This window comes from Nannobrachium achirus (genome assembly GCF_963921795.1).
Source record: "Nannobrachium achirus genome assembly, chromosome: 11".
NCBI classification, from domain to species: domain Eukaryota; kingdom Metazoa; phylum Chordata; class Actinopteri; order Myctophiformes; family Myctophidae; genus Nannobrachium; species Nannobrachium achirus.
The window spans coordinates 10,841,813-10,856,029 of record NC_137820.1 but is presented as its reverse complement, the minus strand read 5'-3'; the positions used below and the strand labels follow the sequence as shown (position 1 = coordinate 10,856,029).

The 14,217-nt window shown below is 41.1% G+C and overlaps 2 protein-coding genes across 2 annotated transcripts; one reads left to right on the top strand and one right to left on the bottom strand.

The window, feature by feature from the left end:
• Nucleotides 1-69: 69 nt before the first annotated feature.
• Nucleotides 70-6,049, bottom strand: arl2bp (ADP-ribosylation factor-like 2 binding protein). Its single transcript, XM_080736555.1, has 7 exons — nt 5,930-6,049; nt 5,576-5,651; nt 5,202-5,263; nt 4,558-4,664; nt 4,344-4,429; nt 3,574-3,670; nt 70-901 (listed from the first exon to the last, which is right to left on the bottom strand). The coding sequence occupies exons 1-7, from the start codon at nt 5,946-5,948 to the stop codon at nt 803-805; spliced, it is 546 nt and encodes a 181-aa protein (XP_080592681.1). The 5' UTR covers nt 5,949-6,049; the 3' UTR covers nt 70-802.
• Nucleotides 6,050-7,127: 1,078 nt separating this feature from the next.
• Nucleotides 7,128-10,022, top strand: aldh7a1 (aldehyde dehydrogenase 7 family, member A1). The gene is made up of 2 exons (XM_080736140.1): nt 7,128-7,359; nt 8,138-10,022. The coding sequence occupies exons 1-2, from the start codon at nt 7,165-7,167 to the stop codon at nt 9,563-9,565; spliced, it is 1,623 nt and encodes a 540-aa protein (XP_080592266.1). The 5' UTR covers nt 7,128-7,164; the 3' UTR covers nt 9,566-10,022.
• The last annotated feature ends 4,195 nt before the right edge of the window (nt 10,023-14,217 follow it).

Below are 14,217 nucleotides of genomic sequence, written 5' to 3'. Positions count from 1 at the left end.
ATTCTACCAAAGTTCAACGTCACTTAAAGGGGAAAACCTTTAATAATACCTTTGAGTTATGTGGAAATAAGAAAAAAGTCCCCCCCTTCTGTGTTGCCTAGAACTGGAGGACTGATTTTGGGGTTTGGCTTGCAAAGTACACTGTGATGATGATGTATATATATATCATATCATGTCATCATATATTAATGGCATAGTTCAATGTTGAAAATGGGTGGTTCTCCCCTTTAAAAGACATAAGTAGAAAACACTTTGGTTCCATCTAGACAAACATTAAAACCCTCCATGAATGCAAAAATATCCCACACAGACTCCGTTTAAATAACAATCACAGGCACAAAACACAAACCAAGTAAAAAATAAATTACCAAAGATTTCATTAAACAAAGAGAACAGGACAGCATTTTGGGCAGCACAGCCAGCACATACGAAACCAGATTACATTTCTGATTGTTTCAAAGACTTGCTCAGGGATTGAACAATCTACATGAACCAGCCTACAGCTGGAGCATTGCTCGCTTGCACAGCCAAGTAACACAGGATTAAGCAAAAATCAAGGATTCGCTGACGCAAATCTCACTTCGGCAGCTGTTTGTGTACATATTATAGACTTATGATGTACTACTATGATGTCTATTACATACACATTAACATGACGTTAACACATCATTCGTAACTGGTCAACTTAAGCTGGAGGTTGGTCTGGCCACCAAGCATGTTTTGTATCTGGTACAGTAGCACTGGTTTCAAAATAGTCAAAATGGCTGGTGAATTTATGGACTAAACACAGAGGTCTTGTGTGTCACTGTGGTCCAGTGAAGCTGATGTGTTTGTTGTTAGTGGAGTTAAGAGATGTGACCACCAGTCCTTGGCTCAGGTCCAGTCCTCTGCCCTCCTTCTCCTAGAGAATAAATAGATTGTGATTAATGGTGGCAACTCATCTGGTAACATCATGTGTTACAATGAGCTGAGTTTGTAGATTTGTAACCTCGCCTACCAGGCTTTCTGGGGGAAAGCCTGTTGTTCGTTCACAAGAGGACGTTTGGTTTCCGCCTAGAGCGCGGAAACCACTAAAATAAAGGCGTCGCTTTGATTTGGTTCCCCCCGTTTGTTTCCCCAATCCCTATTAAAATGCTCGAGTAGCCTAGTGTAGTCTTGCCAGTAGCTACGAGTTGGAATAAAAGATGCATAGCCTATAACAAACGATTTTTTCAAAAGCAAAACTACTCTGTATCAAGGAGTTTATTAGGTAGGCCCTAAAAGTATGTCCTTGAGCGCAGGGGAATATTTTGGGTTAAAACTGAATCCGGTTTGATCTTTCCGGCAAATTGTAGTCCTTTGAGTACTACAACATGATGTGTTGTGGTTTCCGCTCCAGACCGGTTACAACCCCGAAAAGTGAAGTGATCCCAGACTAGTAGATGTGTAGGATTATAAACAACCAGAATGCACTCAGTTCAGTTTACTTAAAGATGCTGCAAGTTAGAATGATATTAAATGAAACTAGAAAAATATTGTTCCTTCGAAACAATTGTGGGCTCGCTTCAAGCCAGAAAACAATGGCTATAAAAGCACAAAATGTCAAGATCGCAGGCAGTGCTCTCTTTGACGTTACTGACGTCAAAGATTAGTCCATTTTGTTCCAAAAATGTGTTGTGCAAAAGTTGACCCGCTGGTGGCGCTATAACAGGCCAATGTGAGAAGGTTGGTATCTGTTCCTTGACCTATTGGGAATGTGCTTGCAAGATTTCACGCACATCCCAGGCTGTGTTCATGATTTGAGGTGTTTTTGGCTTTGGACACTTTATCGCTGCTTGCAGCTATATTCATTATTATTTTTATTTTTTTTGTGTGTATGCACTTCATAGGCATATTAGATAAAGGTCCTTAGATTGTGTGTAGAATGTTTCATGCAAATTGCAAAAAAAATCCTAACGGGTTTAAGCGTTTCACAAACTGCTCAAAATGATATAGCGCCCCCCTTTGGCCAATTGGGGTAAGATTGGTTTTAGTGATATTTGGACTAACACTCTACATCTTTGCCAAATGCCATGAACATGTTACTTTGCATGTATGATTTAGAGGCAGAAGAATAATTTGCATAAAACTGCAATATTCATTGAATTTATTTAAAAAAGCATGTTTCAATTTTAAAGAAATCCGATCCGACAGATCTTTAGATATCGGTCCAAAGTTCACGTAAAAAAAGTTTTGTGCACGTGGAGCGAAAATTCCAGAATAAAAGCGGGTTTACGCGTTTTACAAACTGCTCAAAATGGCGGAAAATCGAAGGGCGGAGCTTACTTAACAACGACACAGATGTCTTCCGCTCGAGTCAAAGCACGCGTGTAACAAGTTGCATGTCTTCAAACGAAACGAGTCATGACTTATGCCCGTTTGAAGTTTGAATTTTCAAACGCTTCGTATAGCGCCCCCCTTTGGCCGATTGGAATAAAATTGGTTTCAGTGATACTTTGACTAACCCTCCACATCTTTGCCAAATGCCATGAACGTGTAACTTTGCATGTATGATTTAGAGGCCGAAGAATAATTTGCATAAAACCGCAATATTGATTGAATTATTAAAAAATTATATTTCACTTTAAAAGAAATCCGACCAGACAGTTTGACCGTATTGGTCCAAAGTTCATGTGAAAAAGGTTTCGTGCGCGTAACGAAAAAAACCCAGGAGGAGATAGATTTTTACTGTTTTTCATATTATTCAGAATTGTGGGAGACCTAAAGGTCAGAGGTCAAAAGTTAGAGGGTAAAAGTTGTTCGGCATGAGGAGACGCATAAGTGTATACAGGTCTCATGGCTGTATGTATAACACAGCATGAGCTATACCTGTTCAAAGATCGCACTTTCGAAGGCTTCCTACAGCGCCACCATTTGGCCGATTGCTGTAAAAAGTAATAGCACACTTCGCCACAGTAAACTGAACACATTGATGTTTTTATTTTCATTTTCTCACTACGTATGTAGGAGTTATAGGAAACCGAAGTTTGAAGGAGAACTTGCTCTAGTATAGTATAGTATAGTATAGTATAGTATAGAAATAATGACAATAACTAAAGTGTGCTCGCCTATAGGCGAGCCCACAATGACAATATCTAAAGTGTGCTCGCCTTATAGGCGAGCCCACAATTAATTGTGATCTGGTGTTCTGATGCTGATCAGAACAGTTATTACAAAACTTCTACCTGTTCCATGGATCCGAAAAATCATTTCCAAATTATATATCAAAAACTACAGGGAACAAGTTAATAAAAGGAACAGATTGAAATACTGGGCTATTAATTAAAGCAAATAATTGAAAGCTTTATGTTCATATTTGGTTTATTCTGTGTATAATAAAGTGAACTTCATGTAATTCTTGACAACTCTTGGCTACCATAAAGCTTGTCTCAAATCTTGTGGCTACATAAACACTTCCGTAGGCAATAGAAAGGATATCAACTTTCTCTCAGCTCACAAACCTAAAACAATATGATAACCGGAGCCAGAATCTGGCCAGCTAGTTGTATGGCCCAAATGTTAGTAAATCTTTATGAAAACTGAATTGCAACTCACTGCTCTGTAGTCTACAAACATCTCCTTGAAGGCTATGAAATCAGTGAAAGTCAGCAGCAAGTCAAATATGTCACCCGGAACTTCCTCTTTATGCTGTCTGCATGGGATAAATGGAAATCAGAGTTAGAGACGGACATAAAGATGGTATTCATAGACGGCACACAGTCACGTTTGATATGAATGCGTGCCATCTATTATTCAATGGCATCTATAGTATAGGCGATCAGTCGAGAGTGAGGCAAAGACAACCAGACTATCGTGGGCCCAGCTGAAGAAAACTGCCCCAAACAAAGTCTGATGGAGGGGTGGGATTGTGGCCCTATGCTCCATCTAGGAGCCTACAGAAATAAGTCAAGTAAGTCAAGTGTGCCATCTAGTGGCCTAATGGGTGAAGTATAATTTCATAAGTAACAGGTGCATCAATAGGTTGCTGGAACAGTGAGCTGTTTCCACCCAAACCAAATCATGTCCCAATACAATTGCATATTGGTATTTGATCTAAGGCAGGCCGTTGCACCATTGGCCTCCTTAAAATAATAAATTACAAAAATGATCTCCTCCCAGTTTTGCTGAAATTATACCCATAATAGATATGGGTATACTTACTGAGCCTCACGAGTGATATTTTGATATGCAATACCATGTGTAATCAATGACACAGTGAAAGAGTCACCTCTAATCAAAACTGCCTATTTATAAGTATGCCGTGTTGGTTGTATGAAGCTAAGCTACCCATCAACCATCAAGTGAGAGCAAAAGCATGGTCTTACATTAGCAAGTCTATGAAGGTGGTCATGTTGAAGCCAGGGATCCTGTCCATCAGCTTTTGCTCAAGGTATTTCTCCAGCAGATCACCCTACAAGAGAGACAGAAACACAGCCACAGCCAGATGTCCAGGAGCTTAGCATCATGGCAACCTTTAAGAAACCAGTGAAGGGCGTCAAGCTGAGTAAGATGGAGATGGAGAGCATGATATTAACTTACATATTCACTGAAGATGGGTGTGTAGCTGAGCTTGTTCTCCTCTGAACTGTCAAACTCCAGGAAGTGTTTGTCCATGAAGCTCTGCTGCAGCTGCTGGAACTCCTCGTCTATGGAAGGAGATGGTAGAGAACAAGTCTTTTCTCACAACAAAAAGTTGTCACTATGTCCTGGAGGTCGTTAACGACACCTATTTCGCAGATTCACATGATTCAAAATAATTTGGGTTTTTGCTTATGTGGACACTTTTATGTCCACATAAACAGAAGTAAAAGAATACCTTACACAAAAGAACATGAACACTGTCAATGCAGTCAGATGATAGGAAACAAAACAGCCAGTTACAAAGTGCCTAGACAGCAGAATATTGGTACATACAATACAGCTGTCATATTTGTCAGACACAGCAGACAACAATCATGGATAAAGGAAACAACGCATCCTCCCAATGACTGGCTTCCTATAATAGCAGATTCAGTTTGGCCCTCCTTTTGGAGAGGCCAACCATTTGAACCAATGAGGCAACCACAGATCAAAACAGTTGACATCTGTAGCCTGCGAGATGGTCTGCACGCACACACACGCACGCACGCATACACACACTTTTTGAGCACATACTTGAATTAAGTCTGTTTAACTAATCCTACCCATGATTATATCTTCTATGTTGCCTATAACAGCATCGAAAGTAGCATCTGCAGGTGATGAACTGAAACGAGAAGAAGACATAAGGTTAGAAATGTGGGAGCGAAATAGTTAGGCCAGTTTGTAATGCGAACCGAGCGTGAAGAGTTAGTCTTCATGATGAACACTCTAATAATTAAAGAACAGTTAGTAATTGTGAAGAGTTTATGAGTATGTGAAACGTTATTAATGTTGCCATACCATATAACTACAGTGGGCCACACAACTACAAAACATAATTCTCTCAATTCAATCACACACACACACACACACACACACACACACACACACACACACACACACACACACACACACACACACAGAGAATTAAACATACTTAGAAACGGCTATGTTTTCCTCGTCTAACGCTATGTCAACCATCTCAACGATGTTGTCTCCACGGCCCAGAAGGTCTGGCAAAATAGGGGGAGAAAAAATAGATACGATTTCATTTTCATAGGCGGGGAATGACACATTTCGTTGACGTTAAATGAAAAAAATGCTCAGTGTGTCAACTCTTTAAGTTGTACAATCAACAGTATGATTCTGTCACGCAGAAATTCGTTTACGGTAGCTATAAAATGGCTATGACTGCTAAACTAACATATTTCTAGAGTAGATTAGACACACTATTTTCCAGATTTCCCTGAGACTATGATCTCTCTAACGCTACATTAAAGCACACACTTACGTTGCCCAGTAATATCCATTCGTCACTTGAAGTATTATCCAGCTCCGAACGTGTTTGGTAAATAATAATGATCCTAATAATAATCGTGTTTCCAAGGAGACGAAAGCCGTTCTTCCCTTGGTGCCGTCCGGGTAAATCAAAGTCAGTTCGTTGGTTCCTACCAGAGAGGTTCCTACTACCGTATGTATTGTAAAGGTGCATACCGCCATCTACTGGACTGAGTGTGAAGTATCAATGGTCTCGTAATCTCTCTTAAAACAGGTTCTGATGAGAGAGGGCGCTGTTTCCCCTTTTTATGACGACGGCTTTCCATATTAATGGTTTTAGTTAATCTATGCTCGAATATTTCATCCGTTTAATACCTCGACAACTAAATAACTTGTTTTGTTATTGGGTCACGGTTATCAAAAAACATATACATTTTTACATGCGGCTCATGTACCAAAGTAGATAATGACAAAGAACTAAAGAGCAAAAAAGAATACAGAAAACTAAAAAACTAGAAGAGATGTACACCCACACATTTATTTATGAAAGATTCAAATGTTTTGGAGAATAAACACAACCAAACACGTGTTTGTTGTATAACACCAAGAATGATATTTTAATTTCAAGTATTTTTTATGACAATGCTTCTTTAGACTCTAATTAAAAGGTAATCACAATTAATCACAAAGTGTATTAGTGTTGATGCATCACATTTTAACAATGGGTTTAATTTAAATACATCAAGATTCAAGCTCAAGCATCAATGAATGAATATAATTCTGGTAGCCAGGCCCAGAAGAAGTCACACGCAGAGGCGTCAATTGGGTATGGCAAGCTATAGCAGCTGCCATACCTTGACTACAGGGGGGAAATAATAAAATGTACTGTATTCGTGCCTGTTGCTAAGGTATGGCAACGTGACTGGTGTCTTGCACGCGCGCGAGGGCGCGCGTGTAAGACACCAGTCATGTTGCCATACCTTAGCTTTTTCTGAACTGACGCCGCTGGTCACATGTCAGTGGTGTTCTTGAGGAGGTGCCCCGAATGGACCAATCATCTATAAGGACGCCACGTGTTGCGACGGCTTCAGAAGGAGGTGTAGCTGGGACCAATCGGCTGCCAGAACGTCATGTGTGTACTGTACTCAGCGTGTCTAGACTGTCTACTTGTTGCGTGGCGGACCCCCTCCCCTCCACACAGTGCATGCTAGCGGTTTATTGCACTCATTGCAGCCCCGTGTTCCAGCTATGCAGCGCCTCCTCGTCTTAACCACTACATTACACCGGACAGTCCCGTCGAAAGTTCTCTCTTTCCGCTACTTGCAGTCTGCAGCCATGTCCACACTCCTTATCAACCAGCCAAAGTACGCCTGGCTCAAAGAGCTGGGTCTGGGCGAGGAGAATGACGGTGTTTACAACGGGACGTGGGGAGGAAAAGGCGAGGTGAGCTTGAGCAACGAGATTAGCTTTAGCTTCCGAGTCCCAACTTTCCAAATATAGCTAAGCTAAATGTAGCCAAGCAAGGGTGGTTGCAAAGACACATTGTGCAAATGCCACCCACCACAACATGCATGCTGCGTGTCTGGAATGGATGTCATCATGCATTGTTGAAAGAAACGATTTTATTTGATTGTCAGGTATATTTTGGTTATATGTCAGCTTCTTCGATTGTGGCAGTTGCATAGCTCTGGTCCATACTCCATATTAGCGTTAGAGGAGTTCTATAACGCTATGGACCAGAGCTAGCAGTTGCATAAGGTAGTTGATTTTAATGTAGCTTTGCACGACTAGCTTAACTGCTAACACATGGCTAGTGCTGTCAAAAGGCGATCAAAAAATGACGTGGCTAATCAATTCTGTTCTTACAGTATAAGTTCATAAATACTTCCTTAATGACAACTTTAAACTTGGCAATTAACTTCATCATTATTTATTTATTCAAACTATTATTATATGTATTAAAAGTGTTATATAAGTCTATAATAGTTATATAACTGTTAATATAACGTTAATACCCATTATAATAGTTAGCATTTTGTCCAATTGTCTATTGGACATGACTCTTGTAAAACAGTAAATGTGTGCTCTTCTATATCCGTGTTAACAATTTAATGTCACATTACCCACTGAATACTACACTCCATGTTATAAAGTTGGTTTCTAAACTTTCTAGGGGTGGAATATTGTTTCTAACTGATGTGTTGTCTGTTTTGTTTTCAAGGTCATCACGTCATACTGCCCAGCCAACAATGAGCCCATTGCCAGAGTGCGCCAGGCAACCTTGGCAGAATATGAAGAAACCATACAGAAATCGAAGGAAGCCTGGAAAGTGTGGGCCGATATTCCAGCCCCCAAAAGAGGGGAGATCGTGAGACAGATTGGCGATGCACTTAGGGGGAAGATCAAGGTTCTTGGAAGCTTGGTGTCACTCGAAATGGGCAAGATCTATGTAGAGGGAGTGGGAGAAGTGCAAGAATATGTTGATGTCTGTGATTATGCGGTTGGTTTGTCCAGGATGATTGGTGGGCCCATCCTCCCTTCAGAAAGGCCGGGCCATGCCCTCATTGAACAGTGGAACCCAGTGGGTCTGGTGGGCATTATCACAGCCTTCAACTTTCCTGTCGCTGTGTATGGCTGGAACAACGCTATCGCTCTCATCTGTGGCAATGTGTGTCTGTGGAAAGGAGCCCCCACCACCCCTCTCACAAGTGTTGCCGTAACCAAGATTGTAGCTGAGGTGCTGGAGAAGAACAACCTACCTGGCGCCATCTGCTCCATGACGTGCGGAGGTGCTGATATCGGCACAGCTATGGCCAAGGATGAGCGTGTAGAACTGGTGTCATTCACTGGAAGCACTCACGTGGGAAAGATGGTGGCCATGATGGTGCAAGAACGATTTGGTCGTCAGTTGCTCGAACTAGGTGGGAACAATGCCATCATTGTCTTTGAGGATGCCGATCTGAATCTGGTGGTGCCCTCAGCTGTCTTTGCTGCTGTGGGAACAGCTGGCCAGCGCTGCACAACCACCAGGAGGCTAATGCTACACGAAAGCCTTCACGATGCAGTGGTGGAGCGGGTCGCCAAGGCCTACAAACAAATTCGCATCGGCGACCCTTGGGATCCCTCCACCCTCTACGGGCCTCTTCATACCAAGCAAGCGGTCGAGCAGTACCTGGCTGCCATTGAGCAGGCCAAGCAACAGGGTGGCACGGTGGTGTGTGGAGGCAAGGTCATAGATCGCCCCGGAAACTACGTGGAGCCCACTATCATCACAGGACTGGCTCACGATGCTCCCATCGTCCACACCGAGACCTTTGTTCCCATCCTTTACGTTCTCAAGTTCAACACGGAAGAGGAGGCCTTTTCCTGGAACAACGAGGTCAAACAGGGCCTGTCGAGCAGCATCTTCACCAAAGATATGGGCCGGGTCTTCCGCTGGTTGGGCCCAAAAGGGTCAGATTGCGGCATTGTGAATGTCAACATTCCTACTAGCGGTGCTGAAATTGGAGGGGCCTTCGGGGGAGAGAAACACACAGGAGGTGGAAGGGAGTCCGGCAGTGACTCCTGGAAGCAATATATGAGGCGGTCAACTTGTACAATCAACTACAGCAAGGACCTTCCCCTGGCCCAGGGCATCAAGTTTGAGTGAATTATTTGATCTGGTATCAAGAGTTCAATAACACTGAAAAAAGCTTTCCACCTTCAATCAAATGCTTTATCTGAATTCTGTTACCTTCATTTGAAAGATAAAAAAATAAACGATTCATAATGCATCACTGCATTAGTCATAGTAGCTTTTTAGATCCCAACCATTATAGTTTTCAGTTTTGACTAGACTGAATAGAAAATAAATTAATATTTTTCTGTTTAACTACTTTTGTTGAAAGTGTCAGATGGAACTAGAGTATACTTCTCCAGCACTTATAATACGGTAGCAGATGCTTTCCTTCAAATGATGCCTTATTAAGAGAAAATAAATATATATTGTACACTAGCTTTTTGATGTCCATTTCTACCAGTAGTATGTGTTTGTTGGTTTCGAATGAATATTTTCAACCTAAAAACGGTTATTTTCTTTGTGTTGAATAAACTTTATACGTTTGGAATTAAGTGCTTGTACTTTGTTATTAAATTGTACACAATCACTAATATTTTTGGGATATAGAGAAAAAATACAATATGCTGAGAACAAAATGATAGAGATACAGTATACAATGAATCACATCGGTCAATGCTTTCGTTGGAGTTGCGAATGCACTGTATCAAATGAACCTTGAACCTAAAGATAGAATATTTTGATAAAGATTAACACTGATTTGCTGTTGGCATACCACCAGAACATTTCAGAGCACTGCATGGAATTACCTGCAGGTATAGACCTGCCACAAGCAAATGAAATAAACATTAAAACACCTGAAATCTGAAAACACTTAACATGTTTGAAGCATTTCTAGACTAGGCTTTTAGATCTTGTAATTTACAATTTAGACATTTTCGAGAAATGGCATCATGAACCCTTGTCAAACCTAGGCAGCCTAGCTCAGCTAGACAATCCATCCATGTTAAAACAAGGAGGGGATGTATAGGCTACTGCAGTTAGCTGCATTAGGCTATGTCAAACCATGACAGTTCAAAGAAAACATTTTGCCACAAAAGTAGCTAGGATAGCCATGTAAAAATAAGCCTAGCATCTATCTATATAAACATGCTATCACTAGTCTATAACATTATGATTTAAGTACAATAGCCAAACAAACAATGAAGGCGAATGTGACAATCGCCATCTGAGGTAAGACCTCTGTTCTGAGGGTAGGCCTATTTCTGGAAAAAACGATGGAACATTATCCACGTATCAGACTTCACTTCCCACTTGTTTGTGAGTGTGGGGTCAACTTTATGAGTCCTGTGTTTTTTTAACATGTGAAATCCAAACAGGTCAGTCCACACGACACGTGAATATAGGCTAGGCATATTGCCAAATACAAATGTACAGACCATGAGACCAAAGTTCCACTGACGCTAAAGCAGCAGTTGTAACTTGGTAACATACACGCTTAGTTCATTGCTGTAAATATAAAAGTACACATACACGTCCCCACACGGGGTCCACCCTACTGTATATGTTCCCCAGGTTCTATGTTCCCCACTTCCCCACCTCCAAAATGTTCTATGTTCCCAACACACCCTCCCCACAAAAAGGTTCTATGTTCCCCAGGTTCTATGTTCCCCACACACCCTCCCCACAAAAAGGTTCTATGTTCCCCGTCCCCCCATACTATATGTGTCCACTCAAATGCAGGAAATAGTGGGACATCTGGACACAACATGTGGGCAATCCTAATTTAGGTGCCCAGTTGCGCAGGTGCCCAGATGTCTCCACCCCTAAGTGCCCACTCGTCTATGTGCCCACATGTCCCTATTGCCCAGATGTCCAGGTGCCCACTCGTCCAGATGCCCAGTCATAACAAAAGTATGGTGTCCAGATGTCCCCATTGCCCCCTGTCCCACTAGTATTCGTAATTTCTCCCCATTATTGGGTGTTTTGAGTTGTTATTAATAATTAGAAATGAATGTTTCCAGCATTTCTGGAAGAGTGGGGAACATAGAACCTTTTTTGAAGTTAAGCAGGGAACATAGAACCTTTTTTGGGGGGTAAGTGGGGAACATAGGACTTTTTTTTGGGTAAGTGGGGAACATAGAACCTTTTTTGGGGGTGTAAATGCATGGGAACATAGAACCTGGGGAACATAGGTACGGTCCCCCACACACAACAAGCGAGCAAACCGATCACTAAAAAGCATCGCGGTTCCCAGGCTGAGGCTTTCCACAGCAGGTTCTGGGCTCACAGACTACACTACAGGCTACAGAAGCATCTAATTTCCATATCACTATAGTAACCGAGACTTCCTGGAAACGTGTTGCTAAGCGCACTACTGCAGTTACAAACACACAAGACCAAGGCAGCCAAATCAATCAACACACTTCAATCTTCATCTACAGATAGCGTTTGAAAGGTATGTTAACTGTTAAACACATTTTTGGAATGTCGCTAAAGTAGTTTTAGTTTAATCTGTATGTTTTCAGATATAAATTGGTGTCAATCTCATAGAGCTAGAGACTGCTACTCAAGTCACAGGCATTTAGATGTCCAAACTCAGTGACAGATCTTTCATGTGTCTTTAATTTTCTAGAAGTTGGATTATGAGATCATAGAATTAAGCAGATCTCATTCTCACTGGGTCAAAAACGTTAAATAATTATTTTAGCCTTAGCCCAGATTTAGAAACATAGGCCTATATAGGTCTACTGTAAATTCTATTGAAAAGAATGGGAAAATGCAAACTCAAATTGTCAGAAAAAATATCATAACTCAAAGACATAATTGCATACCGGTACTTGAATTATCCAATGTGCAGCAAGTGCCCGGGCCTAAAGTATTTTTTAAAGCCTGTTGACCCAAGGATGCTTTACAACATCAACAAGTAGACAAACTAACAAGTGTCTCTTCAGTGCAGAGACTGCAGATACAATATATTAATAGGCGACTTGATATTTCAGTATGAATTTGCATTTGGCCCCTCTATATAGTGTTGCTTTTATATGTTTGTCAATTCCAGATTTGCAATAAAGCATTGAATTTCAGTGAAACCTTTCTTATAGGTATCGGAATGATGTCAGCCTTTCAAGAGCAGCAGGGAGGACAAAATAATCAGGGAAAAACATGTGTCAACCCTGGCAACCCAGTCTTCTCTTGCATGATGACCCCATCGGTTAAAGAGTTATCACCAGCCATGTCATGGGCAAAACCCCAGAATCTCCTCTACAAGACCTCCTCAAGTGACTACGGTAGACTCCCGCCAACGTTTGAAAGTTCACCATGTACTTACCATCCTCGGTCACAAAGATTTACAGAAGATCTGGGAAAGAGTGGCATGTATCATGACAACTCATTCAACACATGTCTTGACAAAAGCAGGGTATATGATTGCCCTAATTTAAAGCCCACAGTCTGAATTAGTTCACAATTTTACACATGGACCCCCCCCCCCCTTTTTAAGCCTTTGGTTGTCTTTTCATTGCTATTTCCAGTTGAAATAAAACAACATGAAATTAAAATATATATATATATCTCCTGTGTTCTGTGAGCTTTGTTTTATGGTGTTTTAAGTCTTTTGGTACAAGTTTCAAATCAGGGAAAGTTGCAAGTAAATAATTCGACAAGAAAGTAGAAGTCAAGCTATATGCCCATTACAATTACACTGCAGCAGTTCTAGTTAATTGTTCTGTTAATTGTTTCTTGCAGAGTGTTATAAAAAGAAACAAAGTGTACATTTACCATTCTTTTACACAATACACACAATATGCAATAACATGCAATGGAATGATCATTGTTGGGCAGAGACCTTCCAAGAGAGACTTCCAACTATAAAGTACAGGGGGAAAAAAAAGATAAATGAGGAAGTAGCAATTTCTCTTGAGAAGAATGAGTCATTGTGGTTGCAGCAAGGCAAGTCCCTGTTCCTCAAAACATGCTGAACATGGAGCTGTTTTAAAGGATTCTTTGTCCACACAACACACAAGGACCAAGTCAGCAAAACCTTGAAGCAGTGACCAAGCCTTTAGAGCTCGAAAATGGCACAAAAAAGACAAAACTAAATAAATGTTACTTCATAAAAGCTCATGCAGCATAATAAATGTCTTATAATTTAGCCATTTAGCAGATGTTATTATTCAGAGCGACTTTTGAAGCAAAGGGATTCTCAGGTGAGAATCAGAAGGCAGGAGGAGTCTAGTTTATTGGCTAGCTCAGGCTCTGGTCAACTTAATCCTCCCCCACATTTACAAACTTGTCATTTGGCTTCAGCATTTTTTGTCCTTTTTGGAACTCTAACCATTATTAGCCTCAATTTTCTTTTGTTTTTTATGCAAGTCCGGCCTCCAAGAGGTTTAACGCTCACGTTTCATGAAGTCTGGGCTAATATAAGAGAAACCATTTATCAGCTGTATTTAGTGTTCCAGTTCTCTCTCTCTCTCTCTCTCTCTCTCTTGGTATCCTAAATGTCTGCCTCTATTAGGCCTATTTGACAATTTGGCCAGTGTTTAATTTTGTCATTTTAGAGTTATTAAAAAGTCCTTAAATTGTCACTTTAGAAATGTGCAGTTATCCTCTATACACTATTGGTTTGTTTACTGTGTTGAGTGAGAAAACAATGTTGCACATTAAGTTAATCATCTGGGGACCCCCCCCCCCAAAAAAAAAAATTTGGGGACCCCCCCCCTGGCCGGTCCCGACCCACAGGT

Bases quoted from the DNA above. Each gene is read 5' to 3' on its own strand.
- aldh7a1 (XM_080736140.1), top strand. From the start codon at position 7,165: ATGCAGCGCCTCCTCGTCTTAACCACTACATTACACCGGACAGTCCCG. The intron at 7,360-8,137 runs GTGAGCTTGAGC...TTTGTTTTCAAG, and splicing joins CGTGGGGAGGAAAAGGCGAG to GTCATCACGTCATACTGCCC.
- arl2bp (XM_080736555.1), bottom strand. The intron at 4,430-4,557 runs GTAAGTTAATAT...TCTCTCTTGTAG, and splicing joins CACCCATCTTCAGTGAATAT to GGTGATCTGCTGGAGAAATA. The intron at 3,671-4,343 runs GTAAGACCATGC...TATCCCATGCAG, and splicing joins ACCTTCATAGACTTGCTAAT to ACAGCATAAAGAGGAAGTTC.